Source organism: Cantharellus anzutake, assembly GCF_015039405.1.
Source record: "Cantharellus anzutake strain C23 chromosome Unknown EI90scaffold_1, whole genome shotgun sequence".
Classification (NCBI taxonomy): domain Eukaryota; kingdom Fungi; phylum Basidiomycota; class Agaricomycetes; order Cantharellales; family Hydnaceae; genus Cantharellus; species Cantharellus anzutake.
Window position 1 is genome coordinate 2,156,431 of NW_024066951.1, and position 20,176 is coordinate 2,176,606.

At 48.7% G+C, this 20,176-nt stretch overlaps 6 protein-coding genes across 6 annotated transcripts; 3 read left to right on the forward strand and 3 right to left on the reverse strand.

Moving 5' to 3' along the window:
• Window positions 1-1,049: 1,049 nt before the first annotated feature.
• EI90DRAFT_3149534 (uncharacterized protein) lies at window positions 1,050-5,670 on the reverse strand. Its single transcript, XM_039065594.1, has 18 exons — window positions 5,391-5,670; window positions 5,250-5,333; window positions 4,990-5,194; window positions 4,824-4,937; window positions 4,573-4,765; window positions 4,272-4,514; window positions 3,722-4,216; window positions 3,254-3,663; window positions 2,676-3,197; window positions 2,499-2,624; window positions 2,352-2,431; window positions 2,262-2,288; window positions 2,017-2,200; window positions 1,928-1,954; window positions 1,723-1,872; window positions 1,582-1,667; window positions 1,237-1,528; window positions 1,050-1,169 (listed from the first exon to the last, which is right to left on the reverse strand). Exons 1-18 carry the CDS (start codon window positions 5,461-5,463, stop codon window positions 1,064-1,066), a joined length of 3,417 nt encoding a protein of 1,138 aa, XP_038924007.1. The 5' UTR covers window positions 5,464-5,670; the 3' UTR covers window positions 1,050-1,063.
• Window positions 5,671-5,744: 74 nt separating this feature from the next.
• On the reverse strand, window positions 5,745-6,800 carry EI90DRAFT_3028342 (adenylate kinase-domain-containing protein). The gene is made up of 4 exons (XM_039058051.1): window positions 6,695-6,800; window positions 6,400-6,607; window positions 6,159-6,344; window positions 5,745-6,092 (listed from the first exon to the last, which is right to left on the reverse strand). The coding sequence occupies exons 1-4, from the start codon at window positions 6,720-6,722 to the stop codon at window positions 5,855-5,857; spliced, it is 660 nt and encodes a 219-aa protein (XP_038924008.1). The 5' UTR covers window positions 6,723-6,800; the 3' UTR covers window positions 5,745-5,854.
• Window positions 6,801-7,772: 972 nt separating this feature from the next.
• On the reverse strand, window positions 7,773-11,104 carry EI90DRAFT_3028344 (uncharacterized protein; the record flags this gene model as incomplete). Its single annotated transcript, XM_039058052.1, has 7 exons — window positions 10,690-11,104; window positions 9,735-10,633; window positions 9,404-9,611; window positions 8,895-9,228; window positions 8,560-8,690; window positions 8,334-8,484; window positions 7,773-8,271 (listed from the first exon to the last, which is right to left on the reverse strand). Coding segments are annotated over exons 1-7 (2,194 nt in total), but the record flags the coding sequence as incomplete, so codon positions are not given.
• A 1,998-nt stretch (window positions 11,105-13,102) lies between these two features.
• EI90DRAFT_2900964 (Dolichyl-diphosphooligosaccharide--protein glycosyltransferase subunit WBP1) lies at window positions 13,103-14,809 on the forward strand (the record flags this gene model as incomplete). The annotated part of the gene is made up of 5 exons (XM_039054055.1): window positions 13,103-13,250; window positions 13,323-13,433; window positions 13,504-14,041; window positions 14,098-14,469; window positions 14,605-14,809. 5 exons carry the CDS (start codon window positions 13,103-13,105, stop codon window positions 14,807-14,809), a joined length of 1,374 nt encoding a protein of 457 aa, XP_038924010.1.
• A 390-nt stretch (window positions 14,810-15,199) lies between these two features.
• Window positions 15,200-16,254, forward strand: EI90DRAFT_2900655 (ras-domain-containing protein; the record flags this gene model as incomplete). Its single annotated transcript, XM_039054041.1, has 7 exons — window positions 15,200-15,232; window positions 15,299-15,333; window positions 15,407-15,411; window positions 15,484-15,640; window positions 15,730-15,923; window positions 15,982-16,062; window positions 16,127-16,254. 7 exons carry the CDS (start codon window positions 15,200-15,202, stop codon window positions 16,252-16,254), a joined length of 633 nt encoding a protein of 210 aa, XP_038924011.1.
• A 128-nt stretch (window positions 16,255-16,382) lies between these two features.
• EI90DRAFT_47484 (WD40-repeat-containing domain protein) lies at window positions 16,383-19,395 on the forward strand. The gene is made up of 8 exons (XM_039067672.1): window positions 16,383-16,750; window positions 16,833-16,934; window positions 16,992-17,060; window positions 17,124-17,228; window positions 17,291-17,636; window positions 17,725-17,845; window positions 17,920-18,071; window positions 18,152-19,395. Exons 1-8 carry the CDS (start codon window positions 16,571-16,573, stop codon window positions 18,934-18,936), a joined length of 1,860 nt encoding a protein of 619 aa, XP_038924012.1. The 5' UTR covers window positions 16,383-16,570; the 3' UTR covers window positions 18,937-19,395.
• Window positions 19,396-20,176: the final 781 nt, after the last annotated feature.

Below are 20,176 nucleotides of genomic sequence, written 5' to 3' on the forward strand. Positions count from 1 at the left end.
AAGTGCAGAGTCAAATGAACTCAATTACTTAGCATAGACGTTGTCCATCCCAATATTGATGTATCGTGATTATCACAACCGACGTCGACGGGAGTTACAGCAACCGTCAAAAAAATCTGCGCGTCAGATTTGGATGCATGACCCCAGTCGGATCTCGTGCTTGTCCAAAAATGGTCGGAAATCAGGGTCAATTTCAGTGTCAATACATTCGGCATTTAGCGCTCGTGGTGCCGGGGTCTTCAGGTTCGCAAGAGCCTCTTCCGTACTCATGTGAGGCATGGACAATAATGATATAGCATGAATACTAAGAGCGTCGTCGGCCACGGGTCTCAGTCAGGAGATTCCTGATAAGGCAATACTCAATTCGCGATCAATCAGAGGTAAGCTAGAAACTATCTTGTCAACGCACGTCTGTGCGTATTTATACATACCAGAAATGTATTACAATGTGAATATACGTAAAATAGGTAACTGCGCAAGCGCGCATATGCAAGCATGAATATCCTGGAATTATCTGGGGATTTCCCACAACAATCCCGAATATTCCGGCAGGTTCTGGTCACTTGCGGATTCCAACAGGATTACAGAGATCCTCGTGGATGGTGCATGCAGACAGCTGGGTTACTGCCGAAATATCGTGCGCGCCCATCGAGTTAGGCATCGTGATGATTAGATCCTTGGCTGCGGGTTTGAGGTGTTTGCCCACTACATGCATTATAACAATGGAGCGGTTGAGTACTTAATATCCTTTTTTGGTGGTGCCATTGGGACACGGTGGTTTTGTCCCTAAATCGCAAATCACATGTTTTGCCTGATATATCCATCAAGATTTGACGCGCAGATTTTTTTGACGGTTGCTGTAATAATCATATCAAATTTCATCGAGCCTCTGATTGCGAGACAGGCTCACGTAATTCCCGTCGACGGCAGTCGAGGGATCATCTCAAATTCGCAGAATCTGTGTTGAGAGTTGCAGGGGCACATGAACGACAAAACAACCCTTGAGATGAACATTGTTCCACAGCGATATGTACACGCACTATTTCCAGCCGTACTGTAAAACCTACCATAGCCTGTGGTCATCCTCGATTTGACCGTACAACTTCCTGAGGCACTCTTCAATCGCCTGAACTTGTTCCGCGATGGAAGAAATAGAAAGTATATAAAACCTATACCGACACCAGCTAGGTCAGATCACACAGACCAGAGAAAGGCTAAAACAATTGGAATGCACACCAGTATCTCGTGAACTCCCCGCTAGCCATTGACGCGCGGCCCTCAGCCGTCTGCGCAAACCTCTGACTCAAAACCAACGCGTCATGTGTCATCTGAGAGACCCAATTCTCCATCATCGTATCATGTGGCAATGGCGTCTTTGACATGATGCTCGCGGATATCAGACAAAGGTGATTCTTGATCTGGCGAGAAAGTCGCTTGCGGTAAGGTGAAAGTCCTCGTATAATCGACTTCAGAAGGTTTTCTGAGAACCCTTTGTGGCCTACAGCATAGCGAGCATCGCGCAGCCGATCTGCAGCAAAGGGCTTGAGCCTAACCCGCTCTAATGGCTGTGTAGGTACGCACCAAGAATAATTTGGCTGGCACGGACGATCTTCATGATTTCTCCTGCCTGGAACGGCTTCGACCATTGCGGCTCATCCTTCGAAAATCTGTACAGTGAAGCTCTCCAACTGAAGGGGTGCCAAATGGTGGACATTGACTAACGCAATTAAGGGCATAACCGCTAAGATTTGTCCTTGAATCTTATGTTCTCGGTGCACCAGCTCCTCGATTACCTTTTTAACCGCAGCTGTTGGGGGTCGGAAGCCCGCTTCGGTCGGCATCATGCCCCGCATAAACGCTTGCAGTATTGTGCTAGACCCGGATTCTCAGTGGTGCTCTTAGGAGTGCTGACTTAGAGCCAGCTTACATGTATGACAACTCAGAATACATGACGCTGGGGAACATTGGCACGACATCAGCTCTGATCGGGGAGGAACGAACATGAGAGCGACTCACTACGCCAATTGCTTTCTGAGAGTACGCCTTGCTGGGTTTCGAAGTACCACAAGCTGGAAAATCAGAACGATTCCCAATGCAATTGCGAGGCCCGCGAGGGACCTTCCAACCCGGATGGGAGGTTCTCCATATGCTTTGTTATGAAGATGGACTACTTGCACCCATTGGGATATGACAAGCACTCCTATGGCACAGACAGCGTAGTTCAGAAGGAGAAAAGGAAGTCCAGTGTAAAATTTCCGTACCACATGCATTCATCCCCAAAAGAACGCCTGTCGAATCAGACGCAAGATTAGCTGAGGGAAACACACAGAAGCATGGAGTGATAAACACACCTGTGAAGTATTGTGGCCGTTCGTACAGGAGCCAGCTGGCAGGCAGTGAGAACAAGCCAACCATACAAGTGACTCCGTATCTATACACATTAGCAATGAGAAGTCATTTGCTTTGCCCAGCACCCGCTGATCTTCTGTTCAACGCACGGGTTATAGCGATATCCTCCAACATTCTTAAACATCTCCAAGAACGCCAAGCCAAGCAAATATCCCACACTGGATCCGATTATTTGAAGGACGAATGTTCTTACACTCTGGCCGAGCGTCGGTGATCTGACTGTGGAGTCAAGCACACGAGAACCCAGGAGGAACGTTCTCACTCACAGAGCGACAGCCACGGTGAGCAAAGATCCTTGGATACCATACGTAAGGAAAAAATGTCGCGTATGATCTGCCCAAATGAGAATGGCAAAGACCAAACAAGCACCTGCAACCTTTCCTGCATATATGCTAATGGGCGTGTGTAGCTTGGCTTCGAGCCTCGAGAGCCTCAGCCAGAATCCTGGCCTATCAGGTACATACTCTTTACCCTCAAGAAGCGCCAAAGCTTCTTTCATAGACAAATCACTGGTAACGTCCCCTGATGGCGGATCTTCGATTGAGGTAACATGGCTTGTTAAGGCGGGATCAGCAGTTGCCGCGTTGGTGTTCATTTCTCCATCGTGGGTCTGTGGGGATGCGGTGTGAGAGGGATGTTCGCCAAGAAATTCCGAGAGTTGGATATGATGCCTGTGTGGCTTTCTGAGCCCTTCGAAGAAATGGAAACGGAGGCGCTTTCTACTCCGCCCATGTGAATCCTTCCGAGTAACAATGGCATGACACAATGCAAGATTGCTCGTGAATGAGCTGTAGGGAAATTGTTAGTCCGAACACCATGTGGTAGGAACACGGAATACACTCACTCCAGAGCGAAGATCATTGCAAATACACGCATTAAGGATTCATTGCTGGTTCTTGCTACGGGGTCCTCCGGTTCGGGTTCTCCATTGTCATCGTCCGAATCAGGGTCTTCCATTCGAGCGGTCACATCGAATTCGCCGGAGCGACCAGAATTATCTGGACCCGGTCTTTCGACCTTCCTTTTCCTTAACGATGATGTATTCGATGCTTTCCCACTAGACATCCCATGTGTTCCATCTGTTGCGGGATCAACAATGTCTTCCCCATCAACGTGGCCACGAATATGATCTGGTCCCCAGGTATCCCACACACTGGGACGGGGTTCCCTTACACGGAGCGTTGGGTCGTTCCCGTAGAGCTCACCCGAGCATACAGCTTCTGTGAGTAAATCCAACTGTTTCTTCTCGAAATCCTATATAGTAAGGCATAATTGGTTACTTCTAGCATCAATTACACGACCATTGACGTACGTGAAAATGAAGTTTGAGCAGCCGGGCAGATCCTCTGACTTTCGGTGCAGTTTTCCCATTCTTTTTTTTATCATTTCCATCATCAATATCGTCTGGGTATGGCGTGGTATCACTGCTGAGATCGGTGGAACCTGACACAGTTGCGGGCGACTTCAGCTCTACTTCTTGCGCCAACCGATCGGAGACAACACGGAGACGCTCGGCGATGGAAAGAGAGGACACGAAACGAGTAGGTTGTGGCCGCGATGCTGCTGCCGCCGAAACCTGCGGAACTGGGCTTTCTTTGGTATCGGGTCCTAACTGACGGTCGCCGTCCAGCCCGATCACGGGCTCCTCAGTTTGGTCACTCGTCCCCTCCTCGCCGCCGCCTAGTTCCTGTTTTTCAAGATCAAAAAACACTTCATAGCCAGAGCGGCCAGGTTCCCAAATCCTGGAACAACCCCCACTCAACTCCTTTTGAATTTCAAAGATGGTTCTTTGCGTGTCCCGCCGTAGCTAAGAAACGATGAAATGAGTTCAAAACCAGCACCCCAAGAATATGAACACATACACGATGGAATGAGGCAATTGTGCTTGGCAGAAAATGCTTCCTGAACAATGGGCCATCTCCTTTTGAACCTGGAACGCCTCTTGCGTTGTCCAATTTGATTAAGCTCGAATACATCGCAATAAGACCCAATTGCATTTTTCGGGTTTGGGTAATTATATCCCTGTAATCCTCTGTAGACCACCTAGACCAGTTAATTTCAATTGTGGTTGCCTCGGCCTTAGCGTTCAATAGACCAAAGTCTGCCTAATGGATACTCCCACTCAGACAGAACGGTTCGCATCGGAGATGGTGAATCACCTACACGTATACTTTGATTCAAACCATCGCGGACTTTCCTTTCTTCGTCAGTTATCGTCACCGTGTAGGTCTTTGCAAGCAAATGCAGGAATATTGAAATGTGATCCAAAGAAGTAACAAGTGTTTGTCGGAGCTGTTTCTCAGATGACTCCGGGAAGACAAAGATATTCACTCCAACAACTAAGGCACCACCCCAGCTAACCACGTAGGAAGAATATTAGCATCTTAGTTGAGGGAAAATCACGAGCCACCTACAAGTATGATTTGATGTAGCTTTCAAGATAGGTGGGAATAAATGCCCCAGTCAGGATAGACGTATATACACCATTGAAAGTCATCAGGATCGCCAGTAGGGACATCCCAAAGTACCTGTTTCCAGAAATTAATGAGACTCCGCTACGGGAAGGGAATTGCTACTCACTTGATGTTATATGCCTTGAGAAGGGCCAAAAAGTAGACCATGATGACAAACACTACTGCCTGAGCGGGTAGTGAAGATCTAAGTTTAGCCAGAATCGCGAAATTTCCTGCGCCAATGGTGACTCCTAACAAAGCGAAAAATGTGGATTCCAAAGCTTCACCCGTGGAGCGTCCAGGGAAACAAGCAATTGTGACGATGATCATTGCTATGCATACGCATAGATATTATTTTTGTGTTCGGCGAGCAGGATTTAGACGTACCCGAGTATGAAGCTGGGTAAACCTCGAACCTATCAAAGCCTGCCAGGAAGGGCAGCATAAGTGCAAGAGTGTACGTAAGAGCGCCTGAGAGGTCGGTCAGCAGAGGCATTTCGTCCCCAAATCACTACACTGGGAAGTCACCTTTGAGAACACTAACACATCGTCGAGAGGAGATCCAATGCTTTATTGATGCCAGCCGTTCATGCGTCGCCATTCTGCGATCTGAAGACGGGATCCTCTTTATTCTGCGCGTGTGTTGAACGATCCCCTGATCTTCGTTGAAACAGACCTCACTGTCAAGATGAAGTGCGAGCTACCAGACTTCCAGTGCTTCTGCTTTCCCCTTCAGCCCTACGAGGGAAACGAAAGACAAAAGAGCAACGTGCGACTCCCCTGGGCATGTTACCCCGCTGAGTTATCAATTCAAAATGCAGATAGTGGCAGTGCAGCCCTGAGTAAATAAGGTTGCAAGCTGTGTCGCCCTTACTTCCAGTCAACGGTTTGAGCTTGACCAGTCATCCAAACGTCTAGCAGATATATGCATTACGCAATTACAGCTCCATCTCATTGTAATATATCACGCCATCCCCACAAGTGATTACACTCTATGACCCTGGTTTCAGATTGGACTCGAGGGCCTTGAGGATATTAGACCAAACGACCTTAGGACTCTGAGCGGCATCAATACCAGTCCAAATGTTTTGCTTCTTGTAGTAATCCACGACTGGGCCGGTTTGGTTGTGGAATGCCCCAAGACGCTTCCGCAAGGTGTCGACGTTGTCATCCGAGCGCTGAATCAGTGGTTCACCAGTGACATCGTCAGTCATCGGCTTTTTGGGCGGGCTATCGAGCAAATCGATGCGGGACAATGAGATGTGGCATCTGAAATGCGAAAAGACAGTTACATACTTGAACTCTTTATGATACGTTCGTCCACTGGCCGGGTGGATCAAGCGTCCCGTAATACGAGAAATAAGCAGTTGGTCGGCGACCTTGAGTTCGAGGGCGTGGTCCAGCTTTTCTTTGCGAGAAGAAAGCACGGAGTCAAGCTTTTCCGCCTGTGGAATCGTCCGAGGGAAGCCATCAAGGATGAACCTAATCAACGCTATTACTTGGACAATTCACCGGCGAGATGATACGTAAAGCGCACCCAAGCTGACACTCCTTGTTGTTCTCCAGCTGATCTTTGATCATCCCAACCATAATATCATCGCCGACCAACCCCCCAGCATCTATGATTTTCTTAGCCTCGATACCAAGCGGGGTCTTCTCCGCGACCTGTTGCCGTAACATATCACCCGTAGCAAGATGGCATACATTATATCTTTCCTTGATAGCGGGGGCCTGTGTTCCCTTGCCTGTGAACAATCCAACGCGTCATGCGTGACAACCCCACAAATCCGGAACTACGCTGAGCGTCATCCAACAACGTAATGCACACATACCAGCGCCCGGCGGACCAATGAGAATCATTCGAAGTTCCTTTGCCGCATCAAACGGCTTCTTGGTAGCCGCGTCCTTTGCTTTGGACTGAGCCTCAAGTTTCTCAATCTTTGCATTGAGTTGAGCAACAAGGCCTTTGAGATAACTAATCTCGTCTGACATAGCTGCAAAGCGCGCCTCCCGAGAGAGTGTGTCTGGGCCAAGAGTTGGGAAGTGAAGCTAAATGCAACAGGGAAGGTTTTCAACGGCTCTGGATCAAGAGCGTGCCAACACCCGAACGTGGGAAAGTTTCCGTCCAACTTTTGGGCAAATGTTGCCGACAGTCACCTTACATTTTCTTTATCTCCGAAAGGGCTTCCACGAAGTGTAAAGTTCCAAAAAATCCACCGGAATGAAAGTAATAATTTCTTTTCATCATGCACGGTCCACTACAACAACGCGGGAAAGCACTGACGATTAAGGGAATTGGACAAAACAAGTGTGGAAGCGCTGGGAGTCGTCCGAGCCAACTATGTCAAATAAAATGACACGAAGCAAACAACTCCCGGCGCCCGCGAAAAGATCCGAAATGTATCCAAAGCAAGCAGTCACCCATGAAGAATTAGCTAATGGCACACAAATACACTAAACTGGATATATCTGTAACACGGCATACCCACGGTAGTTGTTTTTGGAACTGCAGGTGGTATAAACAGCGGAAGGATTCAGGGAGGTATGACAATGTGGGGACAGCGCAGGGATGTTAGTATGTGAACGCCAGCATGAGAGGCACGGCAAGATGCGGGTTGCGATAGGAATGCTGAAGTGGGAAAGTGGGGGCATTGACCTTTCTCGAGCTAGTAGTAAGCAAACGAGTAAGAGACAATACGTAACGCAGATCCAACAGCTAAAGGGTCGGCACTGTGGCGACGTGCGCGGCCACAGGTACAGTTGGAGCAGTGGACAGTATACTCTGTTGCCGAGCCTGTAGGATGTCATTAATCTGGAAAGCTGCGTATTAGATCCGTCATTAGCATCACATTTCTTACGCTCAGCTCGTGAAAACGCACCCACCTGTCAGTGGAAAAACGGTCTCGAGAAGGCGCATCTGTGAGATAATGATATCAATCTTGTGGTCCAATGCCGAAGCCTCTGATGTAGTCAGGACCCGAGACCGCTGCTCAATTAGGACATCGCAGGTATGTTTCCAGCAATGCTAAATGAAGAATGAGCTTCGATCATTTCATCTTACGAAGTATGAACGTGGATCGTACCCCTATCAGCATGTCAAACTCCCCAAAGTCCGCCTCAGAGTTGGCCAACTCGCTCACAACTGAGACAACGGCCTCAGCAGCCTTCAAACGTTTATCGTAGCTGAGAGGCTCTTCAAGTGCCGCGGTATTATGTAATCGAATCATCGCCGTCAACGCAAGCGTGTGAACGAACACCAATTGCGCGTTAACCGGATCATCGGCTGAGGTAGGTGGCACCTCTCCCATGGTACCAGAATTCCTTACGTATGGCAATGTCCGCAGGAATCGACCAATTGCATAGTCCACCGCGTAAAATTTGGCCCGTAGTGTTTCTGGCATGCTGGAGGCTGTGTGTACATAAACAGGGAAGGTCAGAAAACCAAAATCAAGGTGGAGGATATGGTCTTACCGTAGCGCGATCCAAGACGGCTGGCTTGCTCGAATAGGGCAGAGCCTTTAAGGCGAAGCGTAAAGATGGTGTCTGGACGCCCAACGGCTGGTGCCGTATCTGGCTGATAAAGTTGCCTCACCGTCCCGCAGTCGGCGTCGTAGGCTTGACCCTATTAGCAAATAGTAATAAGTGAGGTTGTCCAGAAAGAAAGATGTGGGCGTGACAAAAAGAAATCCAAACATACATGTTCATACTCCTCCAACGTCCGGGGCCACACGGTCTCAATCTGCGAGAACGAATCGCACTCATCTGGCAATGCTGCTGGTAGGTTCGTCATGATAGAACCGCAGCGATCCAGCAGGAAGATGTGCCAAACTGCAGGACCAATGCCAATAGAAGGAAAAAGAGAGCAAACATTTGTCAGTAAGGATGATTAAAGCAACTTCATGAACCCCATTCAGAGACTGATTATAAATAGGAGCCCGAACAGAAATGTTAAGGCTCCACTGGCAAAATCAATGTTGCGCGAACCATCGGAGCAAATTGGATCTCGAAGGGGATCATGGATAATCGACTCACACGTTAGGATTCTTTCTCCAACCTCGATTTGATCTTTTGGAGGGTCCAACATGGACCCAGCCCGCCGTACCGACATATTGGTGACAGTCCAAGGGGCGGCGTGTGCATTTTTGCTAGGTCCAGAACCAGCACCAGGCGCACTCACGAGATCTCCTGATGGATTGAGGTGTGGAGATGAAATCTGATGAAGTCCACAGCTGACAGCAAAGCGAGCCACTTGACAAGTTTGGTGATATGCTTCTATGAATCGCCCGTTCTGGTATAGGAAGAATGCGATAAGGCACGAGGCTTGAACAAAATTCCACAAACGGTCCGAGTGCTCGAGAGAATCACACTGTGAACAAAAGGGGGAATGATGTGAGTATTGAGGGCACAGACGGCGAGCAGCTCTGATTAGGCAAGTGAAAGCGTTCGTTGCACTTGGCTTCATTCCAAGATCTAGCGCGCCGAATTTGGCGATATGGTACTGCGTGTGCAAACTAAACTGGCCACAATGATAGGACACTCACCAATCCCTGTCTAGCTCGAGATAACAGTACAACTTCATGAGCTTTCAACTCATCATCTCTAGAGAGATAGCAGCCAAGCAGGTAGATAGCATCCATTAAGCAGGGGTGAGGCCGCTTTTGGGGGTCTGGGTCTTGCAGAGAAGCTAGGAAACGTTGGGGATGGACATCGAAGTAACAACGACGGCGGTAGTTAAGGAATAGTGTTAATCTGCAGGGGCGAAAGAATGAATTGGCCAGGGCCGTAACCATCAGCGCATTTGAAATAGGGGAATGATGAGATGTCAGGACAATTCCAATAGAAATTCATCGATGTTCATTTTAAACGACTTACAGGTAATTCTGCCCTTCAGGTGTGGATGTGATGATGGGCTGATCCGTATCGAATCCAGCACTCGCTCTTACACGCAGATCCCCAAATCCATTCACTGCAGAGGGTACGGAGGAATCTTGCGCCCAGCCTCCTCTATCATTCGACAAGGCCATGGGAATAGGTCGTAACCCACCAAGTGAGTCGTCTAGCCCATACCCAGTCGAAAGATTTGGAGACGCATACGGCGGTGTTTGACTTGAATAGCCAACAGATGCACTCGAGGAGGACCATGCTGATGGGTTGATGTCAAACACCCCAAGTGAGGTGGAGGTGGAGGCAGAGTTGTATTGAAGAGGGAAGGATGAGGAGGCTGCTGACGGGGGTCGAGTGGAAACAGCGTTATTCAATGGTATTGGATCGGGAGACACAGTCCTTGTGCCAAAACTAGGAATAGAGAGGGGATCAGAGCCAAACACGAAACCTTGCAGTTGTGGGAAGTCAACAGGGGGATCGCTGAACAGATGATTATTGTAAGAGTCGCGAGACGAATGGGGGGAAGATTGTAAGACAAGACTGTCGGTATGATTTGGAGTCATTCCAGAATCGGTTGAGGATATGGATCGAGCGCGGATGCGTTCGCGCCCAGGAGTTGACGAAGCGCCCAAACCCGGGTCGGCCCCGAGAATACCGCCAAGGTTGGAGGATGCACTCGATGAAGGTGAGCCTATCATGTTCTTGCCCTGCAATTGGGCAAGCATTTCCTCAAGTTGAGTAATCCGCCGCTGGAGCGTCTGTGTCCTACTCAGAGCCTTGCCGTTATCGTAAGAACACTCCTGTGGGTGCGTGGCCCGGATGCATTGATTACAAGCAGGCTTGCTAGCATCACACTTGAGTTTGCGTTTCCGACAAGTAAGACTATGAGGGGTCCAGGTGAGCGCATGATATACGCGTGCGGGAAATTGGGGCTAAATTACCATGCACTTCCGCGCTGCAATGGGGCACTGGACTCTTTAGTCTTTGTCCTCGTCGTCGCGTTGACCCTGGAGTGTTCATCAGTTGATGAGTGATGCGATGTCCTAGCAGGCGGCATCGTCAACGTTCGATTGAGAGTGCAACTAAGCGGAGGGAGAGGGGAAGCTGAGATTGGGAGGAAGAGCCTGAGCAAGTATGTATAAGAGATTTGTGCGCCAATACACCCAACTCTTAGACGGAAGCAAGCTGATCCCAGCGAGAGAAATGGGTAGCTAACGAAGACCAAAATGGAGACCTGCTCTTAAGGGAGGGGTGGACGAACTAGTACATATGAATCAAGTCGCGGCATTTTTTTGCATAACTATCTTTTCAAAATAATTAAAAAATAAAAAATAAAAACAAAAACAATTAATTGTTGCGAGCGTAATGAAAAAAGATGGGGATTTGGATAACGAAGGATAAAAGAGGGCCTTGATTGAGATTTTCGAATTTGCTAATCCCTGGATTGAGTTCATGGGTTCTTGGGCGCTTATTTCCACTAGTGTGCCGATGTGTAATGTGTCCCTCGCACGCACATGCAGACCCTCACTCTGTGCACCTTGCCTCATGGGCGACACCCAGTGCATCAAGATCTTCCCCTGCCTCGTCCTTGACACTGTCGCACAGCAATTGACACAGCACCGTCGCGATCACTGTTCTCTCCAAGGCACTGATGGATGATCGAAACCTCCGTTTCATTAGCTATGCACCCGTATTTCGTAAACCCAAGCTGACTACGACTGCCAAGGTGAAGTAATCTCTCATGACTCATGTACACATTTGCGACCGATCATTTACTAATCCCACCACATATCTAGTAGTTGTGCAGGCTCTCTATACCCATCCACCCCGTCCCAACCAACCATCATAATAATACATTGGTTCCAGGTATTTAGCCTACAAACACTTCGGACTGCTCGTAAGCTTAGGGCGTCAAGAAGATGGCGCCCATATGTTGAGGTACGGTAGTTGTACTCCAGCTCCTTTGCTGGTTCAACGGCGGCCGATGATTGGCTAATGCCTTCTGTTTCAATGCATTGGTCAAGGCGGCACACTTACTCCAACCCCCGCGCCGCTCGAACAGTTCGCAAGACGTAGGCGTGCGTGTGTGCGTGGAGTCATGGGAATTTGCAGCGTAAAATGTTGATCCGGGACTGGGAGGGATTTCGTAACCCAAACAAGCTTGCGAACGCTTCCTATTATTGTGGAGATGTGTTAAATACGGAAGGAGGATCCGAAGAGCTAGGCATGTGTGATTGCTGTTCCCATCTAATGAACAGGCGCAAGCCGGGTTATTTGCGGAGATATTCCCAGTGCACTATTCACCATCAGGACTTGACTCACTGTACGAGCGAGTCATTATGTACTCACAATCAATCATGTAAATTCTGAATCCCAGAATTTCAGTATGGGGTACATTTGTTGAATGAGAACAAGCTAACATCAAACCGATGTGGCCCACCTGCATCAGTGCCAAAGGCGTAATAATGCAAGGACAAGGATGTGGGCCCTAGGAAAGCCTCTCTTGTTCAGACACCGCGTCAAACATAGGGGTAGTGGGCAGCCACCCTGAATGTTGAACAGGAGGTAGGGCCAGTGTCCAACATGGATCAGACCGCGCCCAAAAAGATTTCCACTAGAATTCTCCCCATTTGAGGTTGAAGAGGAGATGTTCTTTCGGCAATAAAATAGCCCAGGGCACCTCACGACGGCTCGGAAACCGGGATGCCATGTGCGCGGCATACAGGATCGCCGCCGCCAAAAGGAACAGCCCTTTTGACTCAGTCCCCGGATGGAGATGGTCTACGCGCGGTCTGGTAAGAGAGTTGCGCTGAGAACCACGTCAGTCACCGCGCGAGGGACCATGAGGTACTACATCGCATTTGTTTATCCGCCAGGAACGACGATAATCTACACACCCTATTACCAGGGATTGAAGTAGCATTTACAAAGTTGGCAAATACCACCTAGCGTCAGTATCCAAAAAATGGATGTGCAATGGGAGTCCATTCAACCAAGCGTCCCAGGCAACAATTGTCGAGCAATCATGAATCGACACTCGCATAATCAGTTAGGGGAACTTCACTTTAGAGATGCCGGAATGAGTGCCCAGCGCCACATCCACACCCCAGTAGCGCGCATCGCTGCTGTTTGGCGCCCTCCTGACGCATCTTTCAGGAGATAGCTAGGAGGGGAAGCGCGGTTCATCAGAGCATAGATCCTGCGATTCCGTTCGGCGTGCACTTCTACACTTAATTTCACGCAAAACTCCGCGAACCAGCCGCCGGGCGCCATTCGACGTGGCACAATTCAATCGGCTTCAGCCATATTGCCATCTCCTCCATCTCAGCCGCGGTAAACGTAGCTGGAACTCCAGAATGCTACAACAAGCGCTGGGACTCTTGTGTTTATGCTTGTTCTCCCTGCATGCGTCTGCTATTTCGAGCACCGGTTCAAATGTGCTAGTTGTTCTTGAACCCCAACTCAAGAAAGATGATTATTCGCTATTCTTTGCTGGCCTGGAAGGTACATCGCGTTTGACCATTTCATGGACATTTTGTGAACGGCTGATATTGGATTGTTCGTTGCTACGCCCAGAGCGTGGTTTCAACTTGACGTTCAAGGGACCCAAGGACAATCGGCCGACTGTCACACAACACAAAGCCCCTTCCTTCTCTCATGTTATCCTATTCGCGCCGACTACTAAAAGTGAGTCAACGATGCCATTATGTTCTTTCAGAATGCCAGCCATGCCACTCCTGAACCTGTCATATAACAGCACTGTCTGCGGATTTGACGTCCCAAGCCATAGTTTCCCTTCTTTCCGCCCGCCCACCCGTTAATTTCCTCATCGCCCTCTCACCGACTTCAACGCAGCTATCGTCTCTAGCAGCAGAGTTTTCTTTGTCGCTTCCTCCACCTAACATACCTCTTATCTCGCATTTCCCCCCGCGCGATGGACCAAGAACGATTGTGCCGGTCACCATTCCAGAACGTCCAGATTATCTTACACCAATGTTTCCCGTGCTTACGAAGACGGATGCTCCAATTTTATTCTCGGGAGTGCCGCATTACCTCAGCGACAACCCGCTCTTGGTCGAGATTCTTCGTGCGCCTCCGGAAAGCTTCGCGACTGACACTGAAAGTGATAAAGGTGGCGATGCTGTGTACGATGCCGCGGAAAAAGGCGGCGAAGGACTTTGGGCCGGAAACTCATTAGGACTAGTAACCGGCTTCCAAACGCGATCTGGTGGTCGCGTGGTATTTTCGGGGGGGATCGAAGTCTTTTCCGATAAGTTTGTGAAAACCGAAGTGAAGTGAGCCATGAGCGCTTATTACGCACATCGGACCGCTCACCCAATGCTCTATTCAGCAATCTCACAACAGGAAATGAACAATTTGCAAAAGATGTGACTTCTTGGGCTTTCCAGGAGACTTTGCAGCTCCGTGTAGATTCAGCGAGCCATCACCTTCAATGGGATGCCAATAAGACCCAAAGGGATCGCTACACCATAAACGACCAAGTCCTCTTCACAATGCATATTTCCGCGTGGGATCCCGAGAAAGGTGAATGGGTAGATGCGCCACGAATGGACGACATACCACTCGAGTTTACGATGCTAGACCCATATGTCCGGACCGTTCTATTTCCAGTGTTGAATAAACCAGGAGAGTTTAGTATAGGCTTCCGAATCCCGGACCGTCATGGAGTTTTCAAATTCGTTGTAGATTATAGACGAAAAGGGTGAGTCCAATCATTTGACCGGTGGAGCCCGAGAACCCCTTGAGCATTCGTCTCGCGCCCATGGACGAGATAGCGGCTTGCCTACATCCCATCATTTACCGAAACTGACCTAAGTGCTTTCTTGATCCCTTTTAGCCTCTCACCACTTTTCTATTCAAGCAAAGTCTCAGTTGTTCCGAAACGTCACGACGAATATGACCGCTTTTTGTCTGCGGCGTGGCCATACTACGCGGGCGCTCTAAGCACTAGTATTGGGTTCGTTGTCTTTGCAGTGGTCTATCTGGGTGGAGAAGTAGATCGACGAGCGAAGGGGAAAGGCAAAAGTACCAAAACGGAGTAGAAGCTCCCTCGACATTCGTGGTGCTGCACCCGTTTCGTTCCGTAGAGTTGAATACCAAAAAATCATTGCCACTCTATCATGGGTCATGGGAGGCTGGGCTAAAAGGACTGATAGTAGCAGTATCAGTATCCAATACCTTGTTGATCCCATCATATCAGCAGTTTCCATCATGAGCATAGCAATAAATTTCTTTAAATGGTGGGCTACACATTCTTCATCTTCACCAGCCGAAACACTCCAGCACTTCGGTAGCGTCCAGGAGACCTACCTGACTTTCCTTTACACCTTTTCGACGCGCAGTTAACGCACGAAGCCCCCATTTAAATTTTCCATACCGGAAGCAAAAGCTCCGAACGCTCATCAAGTTCAACACGGTTAAGCTAAGTCGACATGACTGAAAGCAATTACGACTACTTGTTCAAAGTATGTCCTCAGCCATGAGTGCTTGGTGGTTCTTTCTGATAGTTGTGGCTTTCCCCTTTCGTGTAGGTTGTTTTGATTGGAGACTCGGGAGTAGGGAAATCGTAAGCGTTCAGCTTCTGGAGCGGCTTTGTTGATTCTTTGGTCATCTTTGACGCACCGTTTGCGATGATGTAGCAATCGTGAGTCCATAGTCACAGTCTCAGCATTCTTAATTTGATTCCTCGGCGTCACTTCTGGTCCTCGGATCTCAGTGCTCTCGCGATTCACCAGGAATGAGTTTAACCTTGATACGAAATCGACTATTGGTGTAGAATTTGCTACTCGCTCCATCAATGTCGACGGGAAAACCGTCAAAGCGCAAATATGGGACACTGCGGGTCAGGAGCGGTATCGCGCTATCACTGCGGCGTAAGTTGCTCGTGGTGGCCCCCCCCTGTTTGTCGTTGAGAAGGCTCGGATCTTACTTGCACACTTGTTTTCTTTGTTGGGCACCTCAGCTATTACCGCGGAGCCGTTGGCGCGCTCCTGGTTTACGACATTGCCAAACACGCCACGTACGTCAACGTAACACGGTGGCTTAAGGAGCTTCGTGACCATGCAGACTCGAACATTGTCATTATGCTCGTTGGTAACAAGAGTGATTTAAAGCATCTGCGGGCCGTTCCTACCGAAGAAGCCAAGGTGTTTTCATGTGAGTAATTTTGCTTGTCGTGTCATAGCGTGATGATTCAAAATATCTCTTTTCCAAGCGGACAATGGGTTGTCCTTCATCGAGACTTCAGCGCTGGACGCATCAAATGTCGAAGCAGCATTTCAGAACATTCTTACCGGTAAGTCCTATCCACTTCCACCATCAATCGCCCTCTCTAGCCATCCATATTTTACCTTCACTAGATATATACAGAATCGTATCCAACAGGGCACTAGAAGCGGACAACCCGACCAAACCTGAAGGAGGCACCATCACTGTACCTGTCACCGTTGACAATGCAACGAAGGAGAAGAGCGGGAATTGCTGTTGAAGGCTTGCACCTCAATAAGTATTTGTATGTATCACAATCCCCACAGTGTCTGATGATGGATATTGTTTCTTCTCTGTTTTTTTTTTACTCGCGTCCTATCATATTTGATTCATCTGACTGGTCATGTGATTCGTGTTTGAGAAACTCGGCGCTTGTGGATTTATCAAGCCTACGACGCGCCAGTCAAGTGTGACAGTCGGAAGCGACTGCAAACTTAAGCCTTTACTCAATCTCGTGACTCTGGACTCCACCTGTACTAAAGCAGTCCCATTTTTTACTATCCTTACACTAGTGGCTTTCGAGTGGCTTTGGAACAATGCCATCCGAAGCTTCATTATCCACCGTCTCAAACTCGAACCCAGGCACACTCCCCGATTTAATTCCAAAAGTTGGACCAAAGTTGAAATCCAGATGGGAGCCTAAGACCCATTTGGAACCTGCACGACCCGCACAGGTGGACATCGACAGGCTAAATGAGAAGGAGATGATAGCAAATGTTCGTCATTAGTCGATGTATTTCAAGATTCGCGTCTAACTGCATTTAACGGGGATCCGTCGCTATCTTGTCACCATTGTAGCTTGCTGCGTCTCCTGAAGCACCCGAATACATAAAAAATCCGAAAAAGATAAGACCGCGACGGACTGTGGACTTGTATGGAGGATATGCACGATGGAATATGGTGAGAGAATGCCAATGTATGGATTATGTGTATATATGGTTGAACCAACTTGTTCAGGTCCGGAAACAGCGGCCTAACCCCACCTACACCCCTGCAATTCGACCTGCACCACCGTTTATAATTGATGTGAGAGATTGCAACAATCGTTCCGCCGTTCTTCATCCTAAGTCGAACCAAAATTCCTTGCAGTTATTGCCACCGAAGGCGTATTCAAACAATTCTTCCACATCTATCTGTACCAAATTCGTCCACACTTCCACGAACAAAATACGCTTCCCCGTAAACGTCGTCACCGTAAGTGAAAAATCACCCGCATGAATATATAGCATCGTCAAACTACTGATTTTATCTGACAGTGGACACCTGAAGCTCGACGGGTGTTAACAGGCTCTACCAGTGGTGAATTCACACTGTGGAATGGCCTAACTTTCAACTTTGAGACCATCCTCCAAGCGCACGACTCGCCTATCCGAACGTTCCAGTTCAACCATGCAGGTTCATATCTCGTCTCTGCAGATCAATCTGGAATTATCAAGTACTTCCAACCGAACATGAATAATGTTGCGGTTTGGAATGGTCATCGGGAAGCTATCAGCGGGCTGAGTTGGAGTCCGGATGATACGAGGTTTGCAACGTGTAGTGATGACAAGTCGATCAAGCTCTGGCAATTTGAAGTGATGAGCGAGGAGAGAGCATTGACGGGTATGTTTTGTTTATATCACTCCCAACCCTATATACAATTCGGTCATGAATGCATGGACTTGACTCCCCTGACCGTTCGCTTATTTAGGTCATGGCTGGGATGTCAGATGTGTCCAGTGGCATCCGACGAAAGGCCTCCTAGCTTCTGGTAGCAAGGATAATCTTGTCAAATTCTGGGACCCGCGGACGGCCCAATGCTTATCTACCTTGTGAGTGCAAATGCTAACTCCTGACTCCAACAGGTTCCAGCCTTAATATCGATCCTGTTAATTTTCTACCTTAGGCATTACCATAAAAATACTGTCCAATCTCTTGAATGGAGTCCAAATGGAGATATGATCGCTACAGCCTCCCGGGATCAAACTGTACGAGTGTTTGACGTTCGAGCAATGAAGGAGTTTGGGGTCTATAAGGGGCACAAGAAAGAAGTGTGTTGTACGTTCTTTTGTTTTTTCAACCTGTCTTTTTGGCCAACTCTGATTCCCCACCCCCCTTTCTTGTATCGAACGAAACAGCCATAGCATGGCACCCTGTTCACCACGAGCTTCTCTGTTCAGGCGGAGCTGATGGTCAACTTATTTATTGGCTTCTTCACTCTCCCGAACATGTCGCTATGATCGAACAAGCGCATGAAAGTAACATTTGGTCGTTGGCGTGGCATCCACTAGGCCACATCCTTTGTACCGGGTCGAGTGATTACATGGTTAGGTTTTGGTGCCGTGATAGACCAGGTGAACGATCGGGTGCAGGAGCCGGCGGTGTTGGGAACGGTGTGGGAGGGGAGAAAGGTGGCGGGGATGATGAGGAAGATGAGTATGTTCCTGGTTTCGCTGCTTCTTATGGAGGCGCACAACATGGAAGTGATCACATGGATTATGAGATGGGAGGAGGGATGTGGGGCGGTGCTGGCGGGTTTGGTGCACCCGTGGGTGGGATGAATGGAGCGCAGGATGACTTTATCCCTGGATTTGGAGGTGGGGCTGCATCCGCTGCTGCTGCTATGGCAGGCATGAATGGAGCTATGAGTGCAGGCGGAGGTTCACACAATAACAGACCACCTTTTTTGCCTCCCATCCCGGGGGGACATAATCAAGATGGGCCGTCATATAGAGACAGTAGGGATAGAGATAGGGATAGGGATGACAGAGGAGGTGGGAGTCGGTTTGACAGGGATAGGGATCGGGGAGCGTATAATGATTGGGATCGAGACAATCGAGAGGTCGCGGTGGGAGGCACGGAGATAGAGACAGGGATAGAGACCGGGATCGGGATAGAGAGAGGGATCGAGATAGAGATGTAGACCGGGAAAGGGATAGAGATTACCGTGGGGGGAGGGGGCGAGGACGAGGCCGTTCGTATTATTAGAATGTGTGTAGGTGGTGTCTGTGCACACGGCATTCTAGGAGTCGCCATCAAGTTTGCCTGCAAATTGATGAGTTGTGAGCCACGTCGTCTGCTTAGAGTGGAAGGTGTCATATTTTGTTAATCATTAATGCAATGAGGGTGGAATGATGACCAATTCGATGTGGAGGTGTGAATGTTCGGCGTTCAAGTGATCAGCACTAGCTACTCATCCACGAGGCGCTTTACTCATCAATCGTCGTGTTTCAATGTCATCCTACGACAGCTAGATGAAGCAACAAATACATTTGCACTTGAAGCGGGAATGGGTTTGTCAACGAAAGTAGTCACCTGCATGTTGCTAATCCTTCCAAGTGGCCGACGATTCCGATAACAAATATTGACCGACAATGGATTCATTTCCCCTGAGAACAGTGTTTGAAGGCGTATGGAAATTCGCTCAACTGGAGAGTCTCGTTTTTGGTATGAATCTCCAGTGATGATTAGGTGAGGCGGTGGCCGCATTAATTACTTGATAAATGGAATCACCAAACGCCATAATACCACTGATGTATCAGAAATTCACCGCAAACGGGATCTACACGAGAGTAGGAATGAGATTCATCACGATCAGGAACTCATAAAATGAAGAAGTCCTGCACCGAGTCATCCAAGCATAAGTATTATGCATATGGCCATAGGCCACAGCGTGCAACAATTCCACATCGGGGGGGGAGGGGAAGACATTTCCACGGCGGTGGTGCGAAGAAAGGGATTACATTAGTGCAAACTTATTGTGCAAGAATGGTGTGCGTTCCATCAAACGGAGCTGTAGGGCAACGAATGGGACGAATGACAAAGTTTCAGTGACAGATATGGATGAATTACATAAGTGTGGTAATTTCACTGGCTTTGCCTCCGAAGATGCGATAAATAATATCCAATTCAATGGGTCCTGGTCTCGCCTATCCTCTTTTCTCAATTTCTTCCCCAGCTTTTGCCTCTTCGTCGGCCTTCTCGGGTGCTGCCATCTGCGGCGGGTTAGGTACTGCTCAAAAGCAACGTTCTATTAGGATTGGCCACCGCGTGTTAGTCCAGATCGAGCGTACAGGTTGGTTCTCGACCTTTCAACCACATCTTCGCTAAGAGATCGATTTCCCTTTTGGTCATGGATCCCGGCTTGTTCCTCGCAGCTTCCT

Coding starts and splice junctions, on each gene's coding strand:
- EI90DRAFT_3149534 (XM_039065594.1), bottom strand. CDS start 5,463: ATGGCGACGCATGAACGGCTGGCATCAATAAAGCATTGGATCTCCTCT. Junction 4,217..4,271: donor CAATTGCCTCATTCCATCGT/GTATGTGTTCAT, acceptor ATCGTTTCTTAG/CTACGGCGGGACACGCAAAG. Junction 3,664..3,721: donor TGCTCAAACTTCATTTTCAC/GTACGTCAATGG, acceptor CTTACTATATAG/GATTTCGAGAAGAAACAGTT.
- EI90DRAFT_3028342 (XM_039058051.1), bottom strand. CDS start 6,722: ATGATTCTCATTGGTCCGCCGGGCGCTG. Junction 6,345..6,399: donor AACAAGGAGTGTCAGCTTGG/GTGCGCTTTACG, acceptor AGCGTTGATTAG/GTTCATCCTTGATGGCTTCC. Junction 6,093..6,158: donor ACGTATCATAAAGAGTTCAA/GTATGTAACTGT, acceptor TTTGCTCGATAG/CCCGCCCAAAAAGCCGATGA.
- EI90DRAFT_47484 (XM_039067672.1), top strand. CDS start 16,571: ATGCCATCCGAAGCTTCATTATCCACCGTCTCAAACTCGAACCCAGGC. Junction 16,751..16,832: donor AGAAGGAGATGATAGCAAAT/GTTCGTCATTAG, acceptor TCACCATTGTAG/CTTGCTGCGTCTCCTGAAGC. Junction 17,229..17,290: donor TCCCCGTAAACGTCGTCACC/GTAAGTGAAAAA, acceptor TTTATCTGACAG/TGGACACCTGAAGCTCGACG.